This window comes from Bubalus bubalis, chromosome 5 (genome assembly GCF_019923935.1).
Source record: "Bubalus bubalis isolate 160015118507 breed Murrah chromosome 5, NDDB_SH_1, whole genome shotgun sequence".
Lineage (NCBI taxonomy): Eukaryota > Metazoa > Chordata > Mammalia > Artiodactyla > Bovidae > Bubalus > Bubalus bubalis.
The window spans coordinates 130082055-130107505 of NC_059161.1; the positions used below are offsets into that span (position 1 = coordinate 130082055).

Consider the following 25451-nt stretch of genomic DNA (forward strand, 5'->3'; position numbering starts at 1 on the left):
CATTGCAGGCAAACTCTTTACCATCTGAGCCACCAGGGACGCCCATTAACTTCTTGAGGACCTGCAAAGCACTTTCCCTAGCGGCTGCACCATCATGCACTCCCACCAGCGGTGTGAAGGGTTCCCGTTTGTCCGAGCCGTTGTCAAAACACCGGCCGTTGTCTGTTCATTGTTGGTACAGCCGTCCTAGTGGGTACGTGGTGGTATCTCGTCATGGCTGTGATTTGCATAAAGTGATGATTAGCGACGAGCTGCGTGGCCGTCTGCACGCTCTGGAGAGGTGTCTGTCCGGACCCTTGGCTCATTTTCAGTCGGGCCCTTGGTCTTGCTGTTGGGTTGTCGGAGCTTTGTGTCTGTTCTGGACGCTAGACCCTCTTCAGATCCATGATTCGGAGGAGGCTGGGCAGAAAGCGGTTGTAAAGTAACTAACAGATGTGGAAAGAAAGCCTGGAGGGAGCTTTGTGCTCCGTGGATCAGAGCAGGTCTCTGGGGAGGTGAGGAGCCCACCTAGAGGACAGCCCCTGAGGGGCCCCAGGCAGGTGTGTCCCACCCCCAGGCCGCGGCGGTGATGGTGAACCTGGCCCGCCTCCTGTTACGGTGCGAGTGGCCGCTGGACACTTGCCTCAGCCAGTGCCCTGAGGTCTCCTTGGGGGTCAGGCCGTTGAGTGAAGGCCCCCAGGGGCAGAATGAGAGGAGGAACCAGACATAAAGACCATCGTCCCCCCCCAGTCCTGCCTGGGGGTGGAACGGGTGTTGGGAAGCAGGAGACTGCCTGCTTCCTGCATGTGTGGCTGGGGCTCAGACGTCCCCTGGGACGTGCATGTCGCTTGTTCCTTCACCCGAGAGTGGACGGGTGGGGCCCCAAGCGGGTGGCGGGAGCACCCTGGGGCCTTGGGGCACGTGGGGACAGGTCAGAGCTGCAGGGAGGGACGCGCAGGCTGGGCGGAGGGCCCGTGGGCCCGGGTCTGCCCGCAGCTGAACCTGCCGTGCCCTGGGGCCGGGGTCTCGGGCCAGAGGGTCTCAAGAGCAGCTCTTGGCGTCAGTAGGATATGGGTTTAGCTGGGGTGAATTTTTAGCCCTTATGAGGGCAGCTTGTAAGCAAGCCCTTCACGCCCGGTGTAGACAGGCTGGCCTCTCCCCCCGGCTGCATCCTCCCTGGTCAGGGCGCCTCCCGCGGATGGAGCCATTTCAGGGCTCTCACAGGGTCCCCCCGCTCCTGGGCCGGGAAGTGAGTGAGCCAGGGGTCGCTCGTGTTCCTGTAGGATGAACAGAGAGACTAACGTGTGGGTTAGGATTGTCTGGACCTGAAGGGCCTGTCCAGGCCGGCCCGGGGCCTCCCAGGGAGTCTGCTTGCCCTGCCCGCTCTGCCTGCTCTGAGTCTTTCTTACCTCCTGGGGGCCCTTCAAGCTGGGTTCTGGGCGGCCCCCTCCCTTGGGTGGGGTGGGCCCGGCCAGGAGAGCTGGTGCCCAAGGCAGAGTCGGGCCAGGGGGCCCTTTCCTGTCCCTCGCTCGGCCAGGGTCTCTGGGTGAGAGGCGCAGGCAGCCGTGGGGGTCACCCCCGCCTGCAGGCGCACGTCGGTTCCTGGAGAGCCCCGCCTCCACTCCCGCCTTTCTGGGTCTTGCCCGCGGGTCCCCAGGCCTGGTGTGCCGGCTGCTGTGAGCCGACAGCAGGGAGCTGGTCCGGGGCTGGTCGTGACCTCGGGGCTCGGAACAAGCCCCTGGTCCCGGGTGGAGAGACGCGGCTGCCTCTCCCAGGATCGCTGTGCCCTGGCCATGGGGCTCAGTGTTCCCGGGGGCCCCTCTGTGCAGCGGACCCCTGGTCTCCCCAGGCCTGCCGTCAGGCCGGGCTGTCCCCACGCAGGGTCCTCGGGGCCAGGCTATATGCCCGCCACTCAACAGGGCCCCGAGCTGTGCCCGGGCCCCGGGGGTCTGCTTTGCGCTCACAGTGGCTGTGGCGTCCGTGTTGGCTTCGCCTGCCTCCACCGCCAGCGGGCGGTGCCTGGGCTTCCCGCGCCCAGGGACTGAGCCGTGTCCTCCGCCCACAGTGCCCGAGGTCCTCCAGCTGAGCGACGCCCTGCGGGATGACGTCCTGCCCGAGCTGGGGGTGCGGCTGGAAGACCACGAAGGTGGGTCCTCTGGCTGTGATGGGGGCGCCAGGTGGGGTGCCAGGTGCGGCTGGCTCTCAAGAGGAGAGCTGCTGGGATGGTCTGAGGGCACCGCGCCTTTTACAAGGTCCGCAGGGCCGGATCGTGCCTCTTGGGCATCACGCCAGCCCCTTCTGTCTGAAAGACGACATCTGGGGCTCTGCTCCTATGGCCTGACTGCCCGGCACCCCGATTCTGCAGGGACCTGTCCTTTGGGAGGCAGCCTGTGTCATGTGGATCGTCAGCGAGTTTCACAGCTTGTCTTTTGACTTGGCTGGGGTTTGGGCTTCACGGAAAATGATCGGGTTTTAAACCCTCAGGAGAAAGTCTCACTTTGTGACGCCTGGCTCTTCAGGCCCCCAACAGCACAGTTAACGTGTGGTCTGTGGGAGCAGTAAGAGGGGGCTTCCCTGCTGCCCTCTGGGGGCCCCGAGGGCAGGAGCGGTGGGCACAGGGCTGGGCTTGGGACTCCCACGGCCGTTTGCCTTTCAGGTCTGCCCACCGTGGTCAAGCTGGTGGACAGAGACACCTTACTGAGAGAGAGAGAAGACAAGAAAAGGGTGAGTGAGGCCGCAGGGGCCGGGCTGGCTGTGTGCTGGCGTGATGACCACGGGCGTGTGTGCTGCACATGGAGGAGTCAGTGTTTCCAGTCTTACTAAGCCCCAGTGTTTGTAAACGTGGGAAGGGAGGACGAACCAGCTAGGCAACCACTTGGCAGTTAAACAACAGAATCAGCTCCTAACGAAGAGCGCGGAGCGTGAGGGAAGGTCCATTGCTTCTGGTGACCTGGAGCGTGAGGGAAGGTCTGCTGCTTCTGGTGACCTGGAGCGTGAGGGAAGGTCTGCTGCTTCTGGTGACCTGGAGCGTGAGGGAAGGTCTGCTGCTTCTGGTGACCTGGAGCGTGAGGGAAGGTCTGCTGCTTCTGGTGACCTGGAGCGTGAGGGAAGGTCTGCTGCTTCTGGTGACCTGGAGCGTGAGGGAAGGTCTGCTGCTTCTGGTGACCTGGAGCGTGAGGGAAGGTCTGCTGCCTCTGGTGACCTGGAGCGTGAGGGAAGGTCTGCTGCTTCTGGTGACCTGGAGCGTGAGGGAAGGTCTGCTGCTTCTGGTGACCTGGAGCGTGAGGGAAGGTCTGCTGCTTCTGGTGACCTGGAGCGTGAGGGAAGCTCTGCTGCTTCTGGTGACCTGCAGACGTGTGGTCCCACCTGCCTGTCACCTGAAGTGTCACCCCAGCCCGGGAGTGTGTGTGCGTCCATCCTCCCCGTCCCCGGGGTGAGCGTGTCTCACCTCCATCCTCCCCGTCCCCGGGGTGAGCGTGTCTCACCTCCATCCTCCCCGTCCCCGGGGGTGAGCGTGTCTCACTCTCCATCCTCCCCGTCCCCGGGGTGAGCGTGTCTCACCTCCATCCTCCCCGTCCCCGGGGGTGAGCGTGTCCCCCTCCGTCCTCCCCATCCCTGGGGGTGAGCGTGTCTCACTCTCCGTCCTCCCCGTCCCCGGGGGTGAGCGTGTTGTCACGGCTCCCTCTGCCCCAGCACGCGTCCTTGTCACACATCAGACCCCCTAGACCTCTGGGAGCAGGATTGCTCCGTGAATCAGGACCAACCCTGCTCTCGGGGACTCAGTGTCCTGCAGAGAAATGGGACGGAGCCAGTGCCCTTCAGCAGCTCTGGGCACAGCTCATGGGCTGGGCCCACGGGGCTATAGGAGGAGGCCGCTGTCAACCTGCATTTGGGGGCTGGGAGGGGCCTCCGCAAGTGTCCGGGAGGGGAGTGGTGAGGCAGCAGGGTTGCCTGTGCCCCGGGGTGCCGCCGTGGACGCCAGGAGGGGTGTACACAGCGGGGGACTCGGCAGACCCACGGTGGGCTCCAGGCCGCTCCGTGCGGGCACGCAGCCCAGCACCCAGGCCACCCTCCCGCCCCCGGGTGGCGCCACCCAGCGGGGCTCGCCGGGCCATCCCTGGTCCCTCCGCACGGCCAGGCCATCCCTGGTCCCTCCTTCACGGTGGCCGTGCTGAGGGTGACCTCACGTGTGGTGCCCACTCCCTGCCCCGTGTCCAGAGCAGGCCGGGCAGCGGGCAGCAGCAGTGGGGAGCAGGGGGCTTGTCCCATCGCCCTCCCCCTCGAGCGGGGCCTGGGCGGCTCAGCTCACGGGAGTCTGCTGTCCCACAGGCGGAAGAGGAGAAGAGGAAGAAGAAAGAGGAGGCTGCCAGGAAGAGACAGGAGCAGGAGGTAGCATCTGCCTGTGAGGGGCTTCCGGCAGGAAGGCACTTTAACCCCCACTCTGCCGTCCGTGTCTCTCGCAGCCTAGCTGCCCCCCACCTCTGTCCCCCGCGTCCACGTGGTGCCCCAGGGAGGCGGCGGCTGCAGGCTGGCGCCTGCCACCCTGACCCTGCCGTGTGCCCCGCACCCCTCTGTCCTACAGAAAACCTCCACTTTCCGCCTTTAACTCCCCCTGCCTGGGTGTCGCCTCGGTCTTTCTGTCGCTCCCTGAACTTGGGGGCTGGCGTGGGGCCCCCCTCTGGGCTCGGAGCAGTGACCCCACGTGTGTGTTCCAGGCAGCGAAGCTGGCCAAGATGAAGATCCCACCCAGTGAGATGTTCTTATCGGAAAGTGACAAATACTCCAAGTTCGACGAAAATGTAAGAGGAGCCTTTTTTTTCTTTTCAGGACATTGTTAGACCATGAAACGGGGACGGCAGGGGTTTGAACTTGGCTGAGGAACGTCTCTGCCCAGGAAAACGGGCTCGTGTGGGCTGTTTAGTTCCAGCCTGTGTGCAGGACTGCCCTCCGTCAGTGCGGGGCTGGTTAAGGGGTTTGCAGAGCCTGTCCCCGCAGACGGTCCGGAGGGCGTGGCACAGCCATGCCCCCGGCCAGGGCTTCCCCAGTGGGGCCTCCTGAGACCCTCCGGCCCCCTGTGCTTTTCAGCTCACACGAGCAAGGAGGCCGCCGACCCACCTGGGTGCCATGCCTCTCAGCCCGGGGCAGGAGGGTGCTCCCCAGAGGCCCCGGCGCTGCAGATCGGGGTGCTGGGTGCAGAGTGTGGTGTGGGGGCGGGGTGCCCGGGGTGACCGCCGTGCTCTCGCCCCCCAGGGTCTGCCCACGCACGACACTGAAGGCAAAGAGCTGAGCAAGGGGCAGGCCAAGAAGCTGCGGAAGCTGTTCGAGGCGCAGGAGAAGCTGCACTTGGAGTACCTGCAACTGGTTCAGAACGGGGGCCCCCCGTGACCCCCCGGGACCCCGCCTGTGCTCCCGCCTGTTTACAGTGGCCCTCGGCCCCGAGTGAAGCGCTCTGTCCACAGAGGGCCGGGCTGCCTCCTGCTCTGAGTCGTCAGTAATAAAGTCTTCCCAACCGGGGGCTGGGCTCTCTCTGCCGTCAGCCTGCACGGTCAGCGCGCGCCGGGCTGGCTGGTCTGCTGGGTCAGCAGGTCACGACTCGGGGGCTCAGACCGCTGAGTGGCTTCAGCCGAGGACCGTCCACCAGCGCCCCCCGCCCCGCCAGTACTGATGGCTATCAGCTAATCTCTGCTGTGTGGGCGCATTGGGAGGCATTTGAGCAAGAGAAAGACGGGCTCAAACTGGCAGAGCCTGCAGCGCCGCACACAAAGCCTGCCCGGCCGGGCACTCAGGTCATGCTAGCTCAGCTCGCCGCACTGTCTCCACTGCGATCCTGCAGGCGAGCGGGCGGCAGGGCCGGCTCAGCACCCCCAGGGTGAGATGGGGGCCGCAGCATTCCCGGGTCCCCGCCCGGGAGCATGTCCTCCCCACCCCTGTTCACGCGTTTTCACTCCCGGAGGAGGAGGAGAATCCCCACTGAGCTCCACGGTGTGTCTCCAGCCTTGGTCGAGGCGGGGGCACCGAGGGGCCAGGTGGGCTCCGCGAGCACCACGGTGGGGTCCGCGGGGCCGGGCCGACGGGCCGCGGGTCGTCATCCTGTTCTCGTGTGGCAGTCGGTGCCGCGACCCGGCCCATGGTCGGGGGGTGCCGGCCATGCCCAGGGCTGGGCATGCTCACCCTGCACCCTGCCCACAGGAGCACTGCTGGCAGAGCAGGTGGGAGCACGTGCCCTCCCGCCCTGGCTGCACTGGGGGCCCAGCCCCGTGGGGGCGCGAGGGTAGGACCCCCAAGGACAGGCTCTGGGCATTGGTGTTGGTATGCATGCTAGGGCGCTTCACTTGTGTCTGACCGCGACCCCCTGGGCTGTGGCCCCCCAGGCTCCTCTGTCCGTGGGATTCTCCAGGCAAGAATAGTGGAGTGGGTTGCCCACACAGCACATCCTGCAGGGGATCTTCCCGACCCAGGGATTAATATGTTCAACGACAAAAATAAATACCAGTAAGAAAAAAAAGCCCCAGAACAAAGTGAAACAAGCCCAGGCTAGTTACCCGGTGCTGCCCCGCAAGCCGCCCCCGCTCTCGGTGCTGACGGTGACCGTATCGTTGAGCCTGGCCCCACCTGGCGGGTCTCGGTCAGGGCCCCCACTGGGTGCGCTCAGGGCGGGGTCTGCGCTCTGGAGCCGGGGTGCTGGGTGGGGGCCCCAGGTCCGTGGCCTCAGTGCTCCCCAGAGAGACAGGCACCACGTGCCCTTGGGTGTCTTAACTTCAGAGGTCTCAGGGCGCCCCCCATTACCCCCCGAGGCGGGGGGCACGGCGAGGGCAGGGAAGAGGGCAGCAGCCGTTTAGGAAAGCGCCCCTTCACCCGGTTGCAGTGGCTCCGTGGGTCGGGGTGAGAACGCGCCCCTGAGGCCAGAGCAGGAGTCACGTGGGACCCCAGTGCTGTGTCGCTGCGCAGAGCACCGCGTGGCTGTCACCCCCGCGAGGTGCGGGGACAGAGCTCCGCGGGAGAGGAGGTGTCCCGGAGGGAGGAAACAGCAGGCGCTCACCCTCGGCTTGTTGGCACGGCGCTTCCCGGCCCTGCAGGCTGAGGGGCTGCCCTGGTGAACGTGAGCACCCAGACTGGTTCCGGCTCTGAGCGGCAGCCTCCTCCTGGGAGGAAATGTCCTGAAAGGAAGGAAGGCATGGGGCAGACCAGGAACCGCACGGTGATCAGGGGGTCTCCAGGACATCAGGCAGAGGGTCCCGCATGGTGAGATCCAGTGAGATGACCTCCTCAAGAGCCCGGAGGTGCAGAGCGCACCTGGTGGGGCTGGGGTGGGGGCTGGCTAGAAAGGGCAGCAGGAGGGGTCTTCACGGTGGCGGGCAGTCTGGACCCCTCACCCCTCGGCCGCGGTGGTGGCTGCAGGAGTCCATGCCCGAGGCCACGTGCCCCCAGGGCTGGTCTCCGGGTGCTGATGTTGGGTGAGATGTAAGCACCAGGAAATCACGTGGAAGGCACAGGAACCCTTTTGCTGCAGCTTCCTGGAACCTCTTACTATTTCAAAGTCAAAAGCCTCAGCAGTCTCCCCCAGCCCAGTCTGGGAAGACCTGGGCACTGAAAAGAAGGAGCCGTTGAAATCCCGTGTCTACATTTGCAAAGAAGACCAAGACGTCATACCTGTCACCGTGGGAGGAGACATCTGCCCCACAAACTTGGTTTTCCTAACTGGCAGGATTAAGCATCTCTGCCCCCATGGACACTGCGCTTCAGGGCCCCCAGTGGCCCCACTGAAAGGGGCAGCGGGCCAGTGGACGGAACAGAAGCGGATGGAGCAGGGCAGTTGGACAGCCTGTTCCCGGGCCCTGAGTGCGGCGCCGACTCCGGCCAGGGCCATTGGTGGGCTCAGCTCAAAGTTGGGAGCTGACGGTTCTCACGATGGTGGAGCGTCATCCCGCAGGTGGCTCAGAGGTGACGGGGACCAGGAAAGGTGTGCTCTGCCCATCACCCTTCCCCGCATCTCTCAGTCTCCGCATCCCCTGAGAGGGACATCGGGGCCTGAGGGGTCCCCTGCGGGGGAGAGCCGGGCTAACCTGCACAGAGAGGTTTTTCCACTAAGAACAAAGAGTCAGCACCGAGTGAAGCTTCCGGACCTGTGCCGCCCAGGCAGACCCTGGCTGGGACGTAGCTGAGGCTGGAGAGCACGCCGCCTCCAGTGCTCGGGTGAGGCCCCTGCCCCTGGTTGGGGGCCCCTCCTGGAAGCCTCACGTCCTGCTCACCGGCTGCACTGGGGAGCCAGGCACAGGCAGGCGGTGCCCACGGAGGCGGACGGGCTCCTCCAGGAGGCGGGGCCCGAGAAGCGCCAGCACCACCCCCAGCGTGTGGGCCTTGACGGTGCTGAGCAAACCTGCCGCAGAGATGTCCGGGGATATCCACGTGTGGACTGGGCGTGGGGTGACTAAGGGGTTCTCGGTTCTGTCCACGCGATCGTGCGGGCTGTGTCTTCGTGTCTTAGTTTAAGGCAGCGCGGTGTGAGGTCCCTCACGGAGTTGCCTTCGGCCGAAACAGCAGATGAAGCCAATCAAGCACGCGCTCGTGGTCACATCAGAGCCACCAGCGTCTGTCCCTAGGTCATCCTCTTTATCTTCCCGTGTGCGAGACTCTTCACGATCTGATATTCTTTGTAACATGCCACCAGGGAACCCTCTCGTCTTTATTTGCTTATTTTTTTGGCTATGGCCGCACAGCATGCAGAGTCTTAGTTCCCTGACCAAGGACTGAACCCACGGCCCCTGCATTGGAAGCATGGAGTCTTCAGCACTGGACTGCCAGGGAGGTCCTTCACCCTCTTGTCTTTAGTGGAGAACATGAGCCCTTTGCCAGCTGCAAAGGACGGTGGGGAGTAGGGACTGGCCCCGGCCAGGGTGCCTGCAGGGGGTGTGGGGGGCCCAGGAGGTTCCCCACCCCACCACAGCCTGGTCAGCAGAGTCCTTGCTGTCCCCTTTGCATTTGGCCTTTGTACCCTCACGAGCCACAGCAGAACCTTTTGGAACAAGATGGGGTGAAAAACTTTTTTTAACTTGGAAAATATCAATTCATTAGTAAAATTTTGTTTCATTCATGTGTGTGTATGAAACCTCTTTCCAGCTTTAAGAGCCAGAATTGTCTTCCTGGATGGGTGTGTGCTCATCTGCTTCGGTCACATCTGACTCTGCGACCCTATGGACCACAGCCCGCAGTCGCCTCTGTCCATAGGATTCTCCAGGCAAGAACACTGGAGTGGGTTGCCGTGCCCTCCTCCAGGGGATCTTCCCACCCAGGGATTGAACCCACGTCTTACGCCTCTTGCATTGGCAGCTGGGTTCTTTACTACTGCCACCACCTGGGAAACCCAAAGTCTTCCTGTTTCTTCCCAAAGAGAAATCTTCCAAGTTTTCATTATTAAAAAAATATATATTACAGATTCACAATTTAAAAATCAAATCATGGGACTTCCCTGGGGTTCAGTGGTTAAGAATCTGCCTTAATGCCAGGGGATGCGGGTTCGATCCCTGGTCGGGGAACCAAGAGCCCACGTGCTGCAGGGCAGCTGAGACCAGGACAAAACTGAGGCTGCGCACCACGACTGAGACCCGACACGGCCAGATATGTTTTTTAAAAAATCAAATCATGCAGCAAACTACCAGAATAAAATCGCAACTGAGTGTCTCCTTAAGGCCATCTCTGAGTGAGCCTGTAACACTTTGGGCACAAGCTCCTGGCTCCTTCTCTCTAAGGGTGTGCGTTTACAGACACACCCCATGTCAGGCACCCCTCGCTCTGCACAGAATAGACAGGATGTTTTCTGATATCAATATACTGCGATTTTCCACTTCCTCTGTGTGTCCACATGTCTTGTGTTACGAGAGCATCATGACCTGGGTGCCACCACCATGGGGAGGCACATGGGTGCTTCTGGGGCCCAGGCTCCCCCTCTTCTACCAGCCCTGTGGGCTGTTCACTGAGCAACGGTCCCCCCAAGAGGCGAGGGCCAGGGTCCCCTCCAGGGCCAGATTGCTTAATTTAAATCCATCTGTGGCTGTGATGTGAGGAGCGGGGCAGAAAATACAGTCAGAGTGCAGGCAGGTGAGGATGGCTGCCTGATCTCAAGAAAGACGTGAAAAGACTGGGTGCAGTTTCCAAAGAGCCGCTGCAACGAGGCCAGCTGCAGGGGGTTCCGGTTCCTGCTTCTGTTGGGGAGTCCAAGACCCAGTGCCTGAGATCTGAGATGTTAGACCCAGGCAGGGGGCTTGGGATGGCAAGGCTGGCATCACTCTGAGCCCGACACCTGCCCATCACACCCACGGGCAGGTGGGGACACAGCTTGCCGCCTGGCCCAGCGAGTACCCCGGGGCACCGGCCCAGGCTCACCTCCCAGTGGGACTCCCAGGCGCTATCTTTAGGCCATGAGCCACCCTGAGCTATTTGCAGGTCCTGGAATGCGGCTGGGGTCATCAGAACAGACACTTGAGCAAAATGTTTTTATATATTAATACATTGCCTGCATTGAACTGCATTCCCTAGCATCACACAATGTTAGCACTAAAAGGTTATCTGAAAGATCACTCACCTCCTTTAGTAGATGAGGAAACTACTGTCCAAGACGGTGAAAGTCTTTCTCAAGATCATAAATCCAGGACAGGGTGACTGGATGGTTCATGATTTACAAGGAACAGTGGTCCCAATGTCAGCAGGTAAAACGAAAGTCTGGGGCCTCCCTGGTGGCTCAGAAGGTAAAGAATCTGCCTACAATGCACGAGACCTGGGTCTCGTCCCTGGGTCAGGAAGATCCCCTGGAGAAGGGAATGGCTACCCACTCTAGTATTCATGCCTGGAGAAGTCTACGGACAGAGGAGCCTCGCCGGCTACAGTCCATAGGGTCGCACAGAGTCAGACAAAACTGAGCAACTTAACACTTTCAGGACAAAAGTTAACGCTGGAGAAGGCTTTAAATCACTCCTAACATGTAATATAGACACACAGCATCCCCACGCGAGTCCAGCAGAACATTTTCATCTAATACGGAAATGCTGCTTTTTCTTCCATTGAATCCCAGATAAAGCCGTTGGCTTGTTTTTAAGGGGCTAAGTTGCACAGGGGAATGGGGAGACAGAATAAGAAATACCTTTGACTGAAGGGACTTACACACACACCCCCCTGGGTTGTGGGGAGTAGCACTGTTACGATCTTTGGATGTAAAAAGTGCTTTGGATAGCCCACCTTTCCTTTATACTTCTACTTGTCTCCTAGTTGCATGCTTTTTTTAAAGATTTTTTTAAATGTGGGCCATTTTAAAAAAATACTGAATTTTTATAATACTGCTTCTGTTTTATGTTTTGGTTTTTTGGCTGTGAGGCAGGTGGGAGCTTAGCTCCCTGACCAGGGATTGAACCTGCCCTCTCTGTGGTGGAAGACAAAGTTGTAACCACTGGACCACTGGGGAGGTCTGTGATTTCCGCTTTAATGTATTAATATCACATACAAGTTGCACAGTCCTTGTTGGGCTTGATGACTTCTCTTATTGTCCCTGCTGTAGTTGATACTGCTGATCATGTTATCAGTAAGTCTTCACCTTAACCAAAAGCAGCCACAGCAAAACCAGGATCAACAGAAACGCCACACCCTAGGCTGTATGTCTCGGGACTGTGCAAGAGTAATGACAAAGAAAGAACTACTCATCAGACCTAAATTTGGATAGTCATTTACACTTAACTGTATTCTGAGAGTATTGTATTTGTTCCAAGGTAGCTCAAAAACCTTTAAAATTGCCCTTGAGGAAGTGGGAAAAACAATCTCATTGTAACAAGAATATACACAGGGACTTCTCGGGTGGTCAATGGATGAGTCCGCCGGCCAATGCAGGGGACACAGTTCGAGCTATTGAGGGAGCGTGCCACAACTACTGAGCCGGAGCTCTAGGGCCCACGAGCTGCAGCTGCTGAGCCTGCCCTGGAGCCTGTGCAGCACGAGAGGAGCCGTCGCAATGAGAAACCCTCACCCTGCAATGAAGCGTAGCCGCTGCTCACTGCAGCTAGAGCAAGCCCGCACACAGCAGCAGAAACCCAGCCCTACCAAAAATAAGTAACATTTTAGAATTTATATTAAAATAAGAATATATATACAGACGTGAAACAGGGAGATAGGGGATCTGGAAACCTGTGATGGTGCTCGCCTCTGGTAGCTGAAAATACAGAAACTATCTGCAAGAATAAGAGCAAGAAAAGTCAGCACAGAGAACCCTTTAAATTCAGTCATGCTTTCCTTTCCAAAATGGAATAGACTCAACTCCTAGCAGTTGAGCTTCTTAAGTAACGTGGCCTCGAGAAAGCCCTTTCACCTCCTTCTGTGGATCTATCTGTTACCTCCTATAGACGCTAAGCCATGTTAATACATCTCTTTATTTCATCAGAGACGACAGCAAGTTAGGTGTCCATCCTAGCACCTAAAACTCTGGACTAAAGAGTCCTAAGTAAAAACAGTCATTTAAAAAAAAAAAAAAAGTTTCATGTAAAGTTACCCAGGGACCCTAATGCAGATGTAGTATTTGAATTCTTTAGACACAAATGCAGCAAAATGTGTCAGTAACTAAGTTGCATCCTTTGTAATTCTTTGAATTTTTTTGTTTTTATATTTCAAAACAAAGTCCTTTGTTTAGCTTGTGAGCATAGTAATTAGATAATGTTTCAGATATCATTTTTGGAGCACAGGACTAAAAAACAACTAACTATTAGACAGCAGCCCACCAGGCTCCCCCGTCCCTGGGATTCTCTAGGCAAGAACACTGGAGTGGGTTGCCATTTCCTTCTCCAATGCATGAAAGTGAAAAGTGAAAGTGAAGTCACTCAGTCATGTCCGACTCTTAGCGACCCAGTGGACTGCAGCCCACCAGGCTCCTCTGTCCATGGGATTTTCCAGGCAAGGGTACTGGAGTGGGGTGCCATTGCCTTCTCCGACTATAATAAGGGACTTATATGAGGGTAATGTTTTCTTAATACATGGCTTCCCAGGTGGCTCAGTGGTAAAGAATCCACCTGTCAATGCAGGAGACACAAGATCCGGGGTTCCATCCCTGGGTTGAGACAATCTTCTGGAGGAGGAAATGGCAACCTGCTCCAGTATTCTTGCCTGAGAAATTTCATGGACAGAGGAGCCTGGTGGGCTACAATCCACGGGGTCACAAAGAGTCGGAGGCAACTGAGTGCACACGCATGAATTGTATTTCTGAACTTGAGTAGGGATACTGTGAACTGTTTGGTCATATGTTAAATAAAATATTTTGTGTTTTTAAAAAGATTCCTGATATTACTCGATTCTTTCTCATGAGCCCTAAATATAATTCTGACTTTATTTCTCAAAACGATCTTCATCGTCTTTTAGTGGAAAATGTCACTTCATCAATCCGTTAGCAATTAAACTCCTGCTTTGGCTTGATTTTATTTTTTAAAGAGGATCTATGGAGACAGAGGCGGCCATGAGATGTCGCCACAGCCCGGAACCCCCAGAAGCTGAAAGAGGCAGGAAGGATCCTCCCTGGGAGTCCCCTGGAGGTAACTGAGCCCTGTGATGCCTTGATTTCTGCCTTCCAGCCTCCAGAACCGTGAGAGCACACAAGGCTGTTGTGTTTTCTAAGCCCCACAGTTTGTGTCCCTTTGTTGTGGCAGCCACAGGAAGTTGGGACAGCATTCTCAGTCCCGACACCGACAGAAAGGCTTTGGACAAGGTCGTCCACCTTCCCACCAATTCACTAAAGCGACCTGGAGAAGGACAGGCTGCCTCACCGCAGCCAGTGGAGCGAGGACCAGGTCCAGGGGTCAGCCCACAGCCTGCCCAACCAACTAGTGCTGGTGTGGTGGGGGCTCCACCAGCTCCCTGCCACCTGCACTGACCACCAAACATCTGGGCAGGGCCAGACCCAGCGGCCTCGTGAATATGAGTCTTTATTAAACAGGAGGAGGAAGACCCCCTCACCTGAAAATTCTGGGGTTCTTTTCTGTTGCCGTTTACGCCTCCTCCCCCAGCTCTGCCCCATCCTTACTGAAAGCAAAGCAAGGTCACTGCAGAAAAGCCAAGTAAGGCTTGGGATCCCATACCTGCTCCCAATACAGATGCAGGTCCCTACGTTGGGGGTCACACCTGGGCACCCGCTGGCCACCCTGTGGTTAGTGACCGTATGTCCTTAATAGTCCCTCCAACAGGAGCCTCTAGATGGTTTCCAACTTTCGCCCCATGAAATTTGCTCAAAGTTAGAACCTGTTTCAGGAGCAGGCTCATTCAAAGACAGGAATGTTTCGGAAGAAAGGGACAAAAACGACCCCTCAACTGAAGAGAGCGCCCAGAAACACACTCTGAAGCCCGGGCCTGTGGCATGTGGGCTTCCACCGAACTGTCATCTCATCTCACTAAAGCGCTTTTTAAGTCTTCCAGGAACTGCGTTGTGGGGAGGCCGGGGTCGGTACCCCAACCCCAGCGGCCCAGCCCTTCCTCTGGTCGGGGAGGTCAGCCAGGCCAGAACCAGTCTGAGACACTGGGCGCGGGCCTGTGCGCTGCCCTGGGAGAGCCCGTGAGTGTGCGGGGTAGGGTAGGGAAGGAAGAGGGGACCCACGAGCCAAGCCCTGCAGGCAGGACGAGCCTGGGGATCTGAGGGGGTAGACCTGGGCCAGGGGATCGCGGAGGTCGGCGGGGTCAGCGCGCGTTCCTGGGAGTGGAGCTCAATCCGAGGTACCAGGGGGCGCGGGAGGAATCCGAGACATTGCCCAGGCCCCCGGGGGGCCGGGGAGGGGAGAGGGGTGCGCCCGAATCGGGGGTAGGGGGCTGCACAGGCCAGGGGTTGGGCGATTGGGGTGGGGAATGGACTGTGCAGGCAGGGGTGGGTGGGTGAGGGGGCGAAAGGGGTGGCGCCCGGGTTGCTTAGAGGGGTGCGCGGCAGCAAGCTTCCTCCACGTGGGCCCCGCGCGCCCCCGCCCCTTAAAGAGGCGGAAGGAGCGCGCCCGCGCGCCCTGGTGACGCCACACGCCCTTATTTGCATGAGCGCGCGGGTCTCGGCGACGCGTCCCCGGGACTGCCTCCGATTGGCCGTCGCCGGCGGCGCCGAAGCGTAGCGGACTCGCGCCGCACTGGTCCAATAGCAGCCCATTTTGCTCGAGGAGGGCGGTGACAGCGGACTCGGCCAATGGGTGGCGGCGTTGTTGGCGGCCACGGCGGCGCAGTCCCGGAGCGAGCGAAGCCCAGACGGCTGCCGCTACTGCCGCAGGAGGCGCGAGGTGCGGCGGCGAGGGCTCGGCCGGGTAACGCTTTTGTTGGGGCCGGCGGGGCCGGGGCCGGGCTGGCGGGGGCCGCGCAGGAGGCCATCTCGGGGAGCCGCGGTGCCAGGGGCGGGGCCGGACCCGGAGTGGGGAGCGGGCGGGCGGGAGCGGAGCCCGCGGGGAGGCGGGCAGGGCCCGGCGGGCGGCCGGGAGGCGGCGGCAGGTGTCCGCGCGGCCCGAGGGTCAGGAGCGCTTTGTTCCCGCGCGGCCCCCGCCAGCCCGCCCGCCGGCCCTGCGATGTCCCGGGGGAGGTTGAGGCCACGGGCCGGGCCGCGAGCGCCCGGGGGAGCGCGGAGCCTCCCGGGGCCTTTGTTTTCGGCCCCGGAGCCCTTCCCCGGGGCGGAGTGACCGCGATTCGCGGCCGCCGGGGGCTTCGGGCCCGGGTTTGCTGGCGCGGCGGCGCTTTTAGCGGTCCTGGCCGTCGTCGGGGCCGGGCGGCCGCGTCATTCTGCAGGCGGGGAAGCGCTGCCGGAGACGGTGACGGCAGTCACAGCGGTGTGCCTGTTGGTACCTGACTGCCTACCCGCGTTCCCCTCCCTCCCCAGTCCTCTGTTTCCCGAATGCTTTCTGTGCGTCCCAGCAGAGGGCCGCCCGGTCGCGATCAGACTTCCTTCCCATCGTCCGCAGTGACTCCGGGTCTGGGTTCAGCATGAAGCCTTTTGGGCCCCGAGGAAGGCGGGGGTCGGGTTCCTGGCCAGGCGTGCCCATACCCTCCCTTGTCTGCGGGCCTGTGGTTCATATGCACCCCCCCCCCTCCCCACCTTAACCCGTCCTGGTGGTTCAGTGGTGAAGAACCCATCTGTCCGTGCGGCAGGCCCCGATTCGATCCCTGGTCCGGAAGATCCCCTGGGGAAGGAAACGGAAACCTCCCTCCAATATTCTCATCTGGGAAATCCCACGGTCAGGGAGGCCTGGTGGGCCCCAGTCCACGGGACCGCAAAGAGTCGGGCATGACCGAGCCACTGAACAACAGCAACGCTGTGAAGTATAAGAATAGGCACCCGAAAGTTCTCAGAATGAGTCGTTGAACTAAGTTGTCTTCTTTAAAATTACTGTCTTTTTTTTTTTTTTTTAAAGTAACTGTTCCTCTTAAGTGATTAATAGTTGTCCTACACACCAGGACCTCTGATAGTCTCTTGGCTTGCGTTGACTCATTTCAGAAGTCTAATGACTTTTGAGATAAGACTGTTGTTTTCCCCTGTAACCACTCAGGAAGCTTGAGGCCCTGAGAGGGTTAAGTAAAGTGGTGTTTGCAGGGTGACAGAACTTGGGTTAAAATGCAAGCAGTTTTGTTTTTAAATTTTTTAAATTTATTTAGGCCTAGGGGGTCTCCATTGCTGCAGGAGGGCTTTCTCTAGTGTTTTGGGGGAGGGTGCTCTCCAGTGGTGTGCGGGCTCCTCACTGCAGTGGCTTCTTTTGCTGTGGAGTTGGGGCTTTTGGGCACAGGGCTTGGGTAGTTGCGCTTCCCAGGCTCTAGAGCACAGGCTCAGTAGTTGTGGCGCACGGGCTCAGTCGCTTCACGACGTGTGGGATCTTCCCAGACCAGGGGTTGAACCCGTGTCTCCTGCATTGGCAGGTGAGTTCTTGACTAGTGAGCCACCTGGGAACTTGGCCTAACTTTACAGCTTCTCTGTAGAGAGGATGAAAAGTTTTAATAAGCTGTTTTTATTATTGCAGTGAGCCTTAACTGCGGAGAAGGCAATGGCAACCCACTCCAGTACTCTTGCCTGGAAAATCCCATGGACGGGGGAGCCTGGTGGGCTGCTGTCTATGGGGTCGCACAGAGTTGGACGTGACTGAAGTGACTTAGCAGCAGCAGAGCCTAACTGAAGTCTAGGTTTTGAGGATTTAAGCTGGTTGATTATTTCCAGCTCCAGATTCTGTGATTCCACAGAATGCTAAGTGCTCTCCATAGTAGAATCTGGAAATGATTACAGACAGCGATTAATGATAGCTAGTGGGATTAATAATATGCTAACATAAAAAAGACTTTGCAAGAAAGAAAGATGGTGTTACGAGTAGGAATACATTTAAAAGATTGAGTGCTAAAGTGGAGGAGGGTGGCTTAAACATTAGCGTTATCTATTAGTGGTTAACTTGTTAAGATAGAGTTGACAGGAGAAGGAAATTGTAGAAAATGAATTTTCTCAATTTATTAGCTGCTTTTTTTTAAACTTGTTTTGTGATAGGGAAATTTTTTTCTTTCATCTTTCGAAGGTAAAGTATCCTGTTTGTTCTGAGATTTGGGGATTGATTGAAGACTTGGTCAACAAAAATACCATTGGAAGACTTAATTTCCTATAGAATGAAGTGACAAAGGGAGATCGTTTTATAGATAAAATAAATTGTGACTATTTTAAGTTTATTTAGGAAAGCTTTCACTGGAACTTTGAGGTCTCTTCTCATGGAAAGATGAGAGTAATTATTCTCAAAATAGTTATTTATAATTATATAAAATAATTTGAACACTATAGTGCTGTCTTAAACACCAGTTACTACTTTGTAGTCTTTTTTTTGACCCATGTTACTAATTCAGAATGTCCACTGTTATTTGTGCCTCTGTATTTCAAATTAACATCTAAATACTTTTGTGACTTTTGCATTATTTTTGAAAATACTGTATAGAATGGTGATTGGAGACATTAAATTCTTCCCAATAGTTGATTCTTATCACTTTTGGTTTGATAGCTTTAGTAAACCAAATTCTGGAAAGGATACTTAGGTTTTAGGATTGTTGCCCTCTAAAAGTGTACAGATACTGTACTGTGAATTGACCATTAAGATTATCAGACCTTTCTGTGATATTTTCTGTGGAGAGAGTTTAATCTGAGACCATGATTTTGTAGCAGTTGAGGGCTTAGAGTTGGTATGTGTTCGTCAGTGCGTTACAGCCTGTGAATTCTTGCTTGAATCTTTAGTTAAACTATTTCCATTAACCTGTCAGGATTTTTACCAGCTTCTTAATATTGAAAGCATTATTAATTCCGTGTCTGCAACTTGTGGCCAACTAGGGTTAAAATTGAAATCCTTCCCTTTTTTTTTTTTGAGCAAGTAGATAGTCTTCTAGCATCAGGAGGTGTGACCTCAAATGTAAATCCATACATGGACTGATAGAGTTCAAAATTACTTACATTCAGTTACTTTTCTTCCTTTTTGTTCATTGTCCACAGTTTTAAAATGGTTTAAGATTGTTTTGATTGTGTTGTACTTTTTGAAAGTTTTGCCAGAGAACCAAGGGTGGTTTTCTGTTTTTTTTTTACATGGGTAGTGTCTGTGACCAGTGGGTGGTTTAAATTCCCAAAGCCCTAAAGGGCCATCAGCTGTATGAAACAGGGAAAACTGGTGCTCTAAGTGATGGCATGTTTGAATAATAAGGCGGTGTTGAGGAGCTTGTAGGGAGATTGGTCTGGGACTGCTGTTTGGGGAGTGCTTACTTTTTTGTTTTTTTAAAGGAAGAGGTGTTTAGGCGGACAGTATTAGGTGGGTGCAAAAGTGATTACGGTTTAATATTAGGTTGGTGCGAAAGTAATTATGCTTTTCATTGTTAACTTTGCCATCTGACACTGGTATACGTTCTAAGCTAAATGTGGTAATGTTATACATCATTTTAATGTGCATTTCTTGCTTTATGTTTTTTGCTAATGACTTATTACTTGTGGTTTATTTTATATTTAGACTATAGAAATACTAGATAAAAAGCAAATTTGAGAGTTTTTTTTTAATTTGACTTCAAATGGGCTGTAAAGCAGCAGAGACAACTTGCAGCATCAACAACGCATCAGCAACTAGGAGGTGCTCCCGAGCACAGTGCTTTGCTGGCTCGAGAAGTTGTGCAAAGGACACCGGAGCCTCGAGGACGAGGAGCGTGGTGGCCGGCCATTGCAAGTTGACGACTAGAGTTGAGAGCATCATTGAAGCTGTTCCTCTTGCAACTACACGGGAAGTCGCTGAAGAACCCAGCGTCGAGCATACTGTAGTCATTCGGCATTTGCAGCAAACTGGGAAGGTGAAAGAGCTCGTTAAGTGGGTGCCTCATGAGCTGATTGCAAATCAGAAGAATTGCAATTTTGGTGTGTTGTCTTAGAATGTAACAGCAACAAACATTTCTTGATCAGATGAAAAGTGGATTTTATACAACTACTGGCGATGACCAGCTCAGTTGGTGAACCGAGAGGAAGCTCCAAAGCACTTCCCAAAGCCAAACTTGTACCAAAAAAAGGTCATGGTCCCTGGTAGTCTGCTAATCCACTACAGCTTTCTGAATCCCGACGAAACCATTACATCTGAGAAGTACGCTCAGCAGATTGATGAGATGCACCAAAAACGGCAGTGCCTACAGGCGGCGTTGGTCAGGAGGAGGAGCCCAGTTCTTTTCCGCGACAGCTTCTGACTTCACGTTGATACAGCCAACACGTCAGAAGTTGAGTGACCTGGGCTATGAAGTTTTGCCTCATCTGCCATATTCACCTGATCCCTTGCCGACTGACTACCACTTCTTCAAACATCTGGACAACTTTTTGCAGGGAAGGTGCTTCCACAACCAGCATTAGGCAGAACATGCTTTCCAAGTGTTGATTAGATCCTGAACACAGATTTTTTTACTCTGGAGAAATAAACCAACTTATTTCTCGTTGGCAAAAATGAGTTGGTTGTAATGGTTCCTGTTTTGATTAATAAAGATGTGTTTGAGCTTAATTATAATGATTTAAAATTTAGGATCCAAGACATCAAGTGCTTTTGTATCAACCTAATAAAAGGCTGGTATTACTTAGACCGCTCTACCACTGGGGTGACTTCAGAAGTAGAAGGTAGCTGGTGCAGGGTTACTGCAGGAATCGCTCTCCTCCAGCATTGCTCAGTCTGCACACTGCCTCCTGGCTCAGTGAGCATGGCTTCCTAAACTGCACTTATGAGGTTTTCTTCTTGAGCGCTGCTGTTACTAAACGGGCAGCGAAGAGTTTTGTGTTGGACTGTTCGTGGGATTTTCAAGAGGTAGTTTATGATGCTGTGTATTTGTTTTTGTTTGACAGCTTTTGGTTTTCTTCCGTGTCCTCTTCAGAGAAAGCAGGGCTGCTTTACATTGTTTGCCATTGAATTTTAAATTTCATGAGTATTTAGTAATCAGAGAGGCGGTGTATTTCTGTAGGGACAAAACTACAAAAGATCACTTCATGAACTCTACCTTTTGATCTTGGCAATTCACTGTGTAGCCTTAATTTTCCTCCTAAAAATATACTTTGTCAGCTGTTACGAAAGGTGCTTCCATTCTGGATCTGTGGGACTTTTTTTTTTTTAATGAACAGTGCAGAATCTGCCTGCGATGCACGGGACCAGGGTTTGATCCCTGGATTGGGAAGTTCCTCTGGAGAAGGGAATGGCAGTCCACTCCAGTATTCTTGCCTGGAGAGTTCCATGGGCAGAGAAGTCTGGTGGGCTACAGTCCGTAGGGTCACAAAGAGTCAGACACGACTGGGCGACTAAGAGAGAGACACACACACACACACACTGTGCATTTTATTCTTATCCCCAAAAGCCTTTTCGAAAACAAGCTAAAATGATTTCTGTGTAATAGTTGTGTGGAGTGGTAGAAAGAGCAAGTGTACAATTTAAATATGTGCACAGGTTTTAAGAATGAAGTTGGGATGTCCTAATTTAAAACATTAGTACTTGTTTATCCAGCTTCCCAGGTGGCTCAGTGGTAAAGAATCTGCCTGCCAGTGCAAGAGATGCGGGTTTGATCCGTGGGTCAGGAAGATGCCCTGGAGAAGGAAATGGCAACACAACCCACTCCAGTACTTTGGAAATCTCATGGACAGAGGAGCCTGGCAGCCACAGTCCATGGCGTCGCGGGAGAGTTGGAGCCCGACTTAGACAGCAAACAGCAACGACAGCAAGCACTGCTCCCCAGTTACCGTGAAGTAGCTTTCCCTGATTTTCATCTGTCTGTTCGTCCGTGAATGCCATCTCTGCTAGGTAGTTCTAGGGTTCTGGATCCTGGGGTGTTTTATTGCACTGAATAAAACAGATGAAAGACCTTGCCCTCACCTGTTTCCACAGTGGGAGACAGTTACGTTAGATAGGGATCGGTGCGTTTGAAAACAGGAGTAGAAAGAAGGAATAGGGACTTGGGTGTTTGCAGTTTGAAATAAAGGAGACAGTGTTACTGACAAGGTGACAAGACCTTGGATTAAGAAGAGTTTGAAATGTTTGACTCATTCAGTCATATACAAAGAATTGCAGAGAAGAGAGTGTGGAGGAGGAAATTGGAGCTATAGCAATGAAGAACCACTGTGCCTCCAGTAAAAATAGGCTGTTTTGGTTAAGGAAAGGAAACTTTTTTACTTTCTTTGTGAAAACTGAGGGCTTGGTCTGGAGCAAGCTTCTGAAGAGACAGTCTGCCCTTGTCTCGTGGACAGAGGTAACTTCCTGTGTGTCTTGAGAACCTGCCTAGGAGAGGCTTCGAGTGTGCAGGGTCCCTGCTGTTGTGCTGTACACAGGCAGCTCGTGGCGGACCGTCCCTCAGCAGCGGGGAGTGCTTGAGTGCAGTGGGTTGCCTGGTCCTTGCCTTCTGCCTAGTCCTGTGCTGGACCCAGGGATGGCTGCGTTGAGCAGGTAGATAAACCTTGGCCTTCGTGGAACGTGGTCTTCAGTGGGAAGGCAGACATGGGTCATCTGTCAGCCGCCGAGTCGTGTCCGGCTCTTTGCAACCCCATAGACTGCAGCTCCCCAGGCCCCCGTCCTTCACTGTCTCCAGGAGCTTGCTCAAGTTCATGTTCTTTGAGTCGGCGATGCCGTCCAGCCGTCTCATCCTCTGTCATCCTCTCCTGCCCTCAGTCTTTCCCAGCATCAGGGTCTTCTCCAGTGAGTTCGCTCTTTGCATCAGGTGACCAGAGTACTGGGGCTTCAGCTACATTGAATCATTTATCCGTTCTTTTTCTAAAAAGCATGCGAGTAAAAAGCTTCAAACATGTACAGAAGTTGTGGTTCCCGCATACACCACTGACACTTGGTGACAGAAATTAGACAGAAATTAACTACCTGCCACTTGTAGTTCATCTGTAAACATGTAATACATATGGTTTTTTAAATAATTTTTTGATCATGACAAAAGAAAAAGTGCATGTAAGATAGTCGTTACACATGTTTGAAATCAGTTTGAACATAATTTTAAGACTACTTATATGAGTGTAGGACATGGACAGTTTTTTTTTTAACTGCTAAGAGATTACAAGTATACTGAAGAGTATGTTGATTTACAAAGACGTCTTCTGTTGTTCCAGCTATTTACATTAGTGATCTGATTGTTTGCTCTAGATGTGTTTTCACTTACTGGCTGGCACGGTGAATCCAACAGTTAACTCCCTGAACTAAGGCGTGCAGTGACAGAGACTCTCCTGGTCCGGCTCTGTACAGGGGCCAGGGTTTGTGGGTGGAGGCGTTGGGATGTCCTGGGGGTAGCGTCCTGATTCCTTCTTGAAACAGAGTGGCTTCTCTGCCCTGGGCCAGAACGTGGCCTGGTAACCCTGGAGGGCTGATGGGGCTCCACCTCAGGTGGGTAGAGTGGGGTCAGCAGCCCTCAGGCTTTTATGTGAACCAAGTGTTTGTGCTGTGGGGTTCATTTGACGGCCACCCTAGTTTAATAAGAATTGTGGACTCTGGTGAAATTCTGAAGTCTTACAGAAATACATTGATTACATTTAAGTTCATTTTAATCGTTCAGTTATGGGAAGATACTGAGGACCTTTGAGTTAAGATAGGTAATACATGTATAAACAGGTTTGGTTATGTGAGGGCCGACCACATTCCCCAGTTCACACTTTGTCCCTTGAGAGTGGCCCAGTTTGAAATTACGGAATTACTCTCTAACTATGGGCTAAATGTTGTCAGTTAAAAATTAAGAATTTAAAGTTACATTGGATAATTTACAACCAAAATATTTTCCCCTATGAAAAGTTTGGGGTAAAAAAATAATTTTAATCCATAAATAGAATTGTGAGGTGTCTTATATAAATAGCAAAACATTCATTTGTGTAATCATGGAAATTTGCATGCCAATCCAGATTTAGAGTTAGAGGCTCAGGGTTTTTGTTTGACCCTGGAAGGGAAACTGAACTGCTATGTTCTTTTGAAATTTTAGAATAGTCTATTGCCTGGTATTCCTTTCATATTTCAACTTAGTTGCCTTTTAAAAGTAAGAGATCTTTTTGATGAGGTTTGGAGCTGTGTTTTCATAAAATTAATGTTAAACTCAGTATGCTAACATTTGAAACGAATGGATGGTTATATTTCTTAAACCTGCAAATTTGGTAATTCCTTATAACTTTGTATTTTAAGAAAGTTTTGTTAAAATAGTGGTGATGAAGGTTGACTAACTGAACTCCCGCTTGTTTGTAACATGTCACCACACTAGGTGATTGTTTCTTAGATGAGGGTAGTCATCTTTACAGTAACCTGGTTTGTATGTTTTATGGCAAGCGATAAGTAGGATCTAACAGCGTATTGTAACAGCAGAGGGAGGCCCGGAGTAGACCATGTACTGGGCCCTTCTGGGTTTCATTCCATCTTCAAGGCCGCCTCTCAGGTGGGCCCTGGTTATGGATGTTGGAACCGAGGTTACACAGCAGGAAATGATAGGAATGGTTTTCAAACCCAGATCAAAACCAGATTGCTTTGTGTGTGCTCTGTGTTCAGTGTGGAGTTCTGGGTTTGTGTTGTTTTGACCTCGCAGTATTTTCCATTTTTTTAAACTCATTATCTTGTTTGTTGTTCTTTCCTTGATTCAGTGCCTTCTGGGGGCATGGGGAATGTTCTGTTGTGTTTAATTCTAACTGCTGGGTCGTCGCGTCACCCAGAATAGGGTCTCTGTATCAGTGTGGGGTCGCGTTGGAGTGGTGGAGTCCCGGGGCGAGCCGAGCATCTTTGGCCTCTGTCGTCAGGAGGGCGTTTGTCCATGACCAGATGTTTATCGTCAGCTGCTGTCTCAGTCCTTGAGACTACGGCGTGGCCGGCGGGGCGGGGGCGTGGCCGGCGGGGCGGGGGCGTGGCCGGCGGGGCGGGGGCGTGTTTCACACTCCGTCTGCGGAGGGAGGTGTCTTGGGTGCTGCTGCACCGCTGGCCCCGACCCTGACTGAGCGGTGGTTGTCACCTGTTCCAACAGTAGCAGCCGCCATGTTGAATTGAGCATTGGGAGTGGCAGCAGGAAGTGAAGTCTGCAGTGGGGGTGGTTGGGAAAGGTCACCAGGGTCTGAATTTGAAATCTGCAAGGATTTTCATCTAAAATGGAATCAAAGGATACGAATGGGAAACTCATGCCTGCGCCCTCAGGAATATGAAAGTTAAAGACTGTGAGACTGATTTCCCGAAATTGCCCGATTCACAGAAGATCGAGCCTTGTGCTCTGACCAGTCGGCATCTGCCAGCACTCTCTGTCCATCTTCAAGTCAGTGAACTTCAAGTCAGTGAACTCCTCACTGGATTTTCCTCTTTTGCACCCTGTGCCCACAGAAGCAGCCTGCCCTCAGCCTTCAGACTTGATGTCGCTCACTTCTGCTTGCATGTTCCACATGCAGTTCCTCGGCTCTCCCAAATAAACTGGATTTCTGGTAACTTGAGCTGGCCTCAGTTTGCCTCATTTCTGGTAGGTTGTCATTACATGGTGTGAGAAGTGGGCTCCAGAGGAGACACCCGCCAAGGAGCGACCCCTTCCAGTGAGCAGGGGACCCCAGCGAGCCCTTGGTGCCCTTCCTCCCGCAGGCCTCCGTGACTTCGTCTGGGAAGTCTCCTCTCGGATCCCAAGCCCCTCCTTTTGGATGAGCTCTCTGACTGTATTTGGGGTCTTGGTAGGGACAGGTTGTCTGGTGAGGGCTGTTTCATTCTGAAGTCAAAAGCAGGATCCCGGTCATCTGAAGGTTCTAAAAGTGGCCCCTTCAGGAACTCTGATGTGTTTAAGGGTCTTTCCACTTACAAATGTGCAGATTTTTAACTAAATGGATCAGTCTTACTAAGGATAACTGAATTCCAAGGAACCTTTGATCTCCCCAAACTTATTTTTCTCCAAACCAAGTTAGAAAACCGCAGCTACCAGATGAGGCCATCCACACAGAGTAGTTACGGTAATTGTTCTCTGGAGCCTTCTAAATGTGTTCGGGATCATAAAATTGC

The 25451-nt window shown here is 54.1% G+C and overlaps 2 protein-coding genes across 5 annotated transcripts in view; both read left to right on the forward strand.

Annotated features, from left to right (window-relative positions):
• CARS1 (cysteinyl-tRNA synthetase 1) overlaps positions 1 to 5493 on the forward strand; it is a 51795-nt gene extending 46302 nt beyond the window's left edge. The window contains exons 19-23 of the mRNA XM_006041271.4: positions 2045 to 2125; positions 2636 to 2703; positions 4309 to 4368; positions 4695 to 4778; positions 5230 to 5493. Of these exons, the coding sequence (XP_006041333.2) occupies positions 2045 to 2125; positions 2636 to 2703; positions 4309 to 4368; positions 4695 to 4778; positions 5230 to 5364 (428 nt within the window). The 3' untranslated portion in view covers positions 5365 to 5493. The remainder of the gene's footprint in view (positions 1 to 2044; positions 2126 to 2635; positions 2704 to 4308; positions 4369 to 4694; positions 4779 to 5229) is intronic.
• Positions 5494 to 15123: 9630 nt separating this feature from the next.
• Positions 15124 to 25451, forward strand: part of NAP1L4 (nucleosome assembly protein 1 like 4) — a 50716-nt gene continuing 40388 nt past the window's right edge. For 2 of the 4 annotated variants that reach the window (XM_025286895.2, XM_025286892.2), the window contains exon 1: positions 15143 to 15272. In XM_025286895.2, the coding sequence (XP_025142680.1) occupies positions 15158 to 15272 (115 nt within the window). In that variant the 5' untranslated portion in view covers positions 15143 to 15157. Of the gene's footprint in view, positions 15273 to 21232; positions 21264 to 25451 lie in introns of those variants that run through there. The other 2 variants (XM_025286894.3, XM_025286896.3) reach the window with 2 other exon arrangements.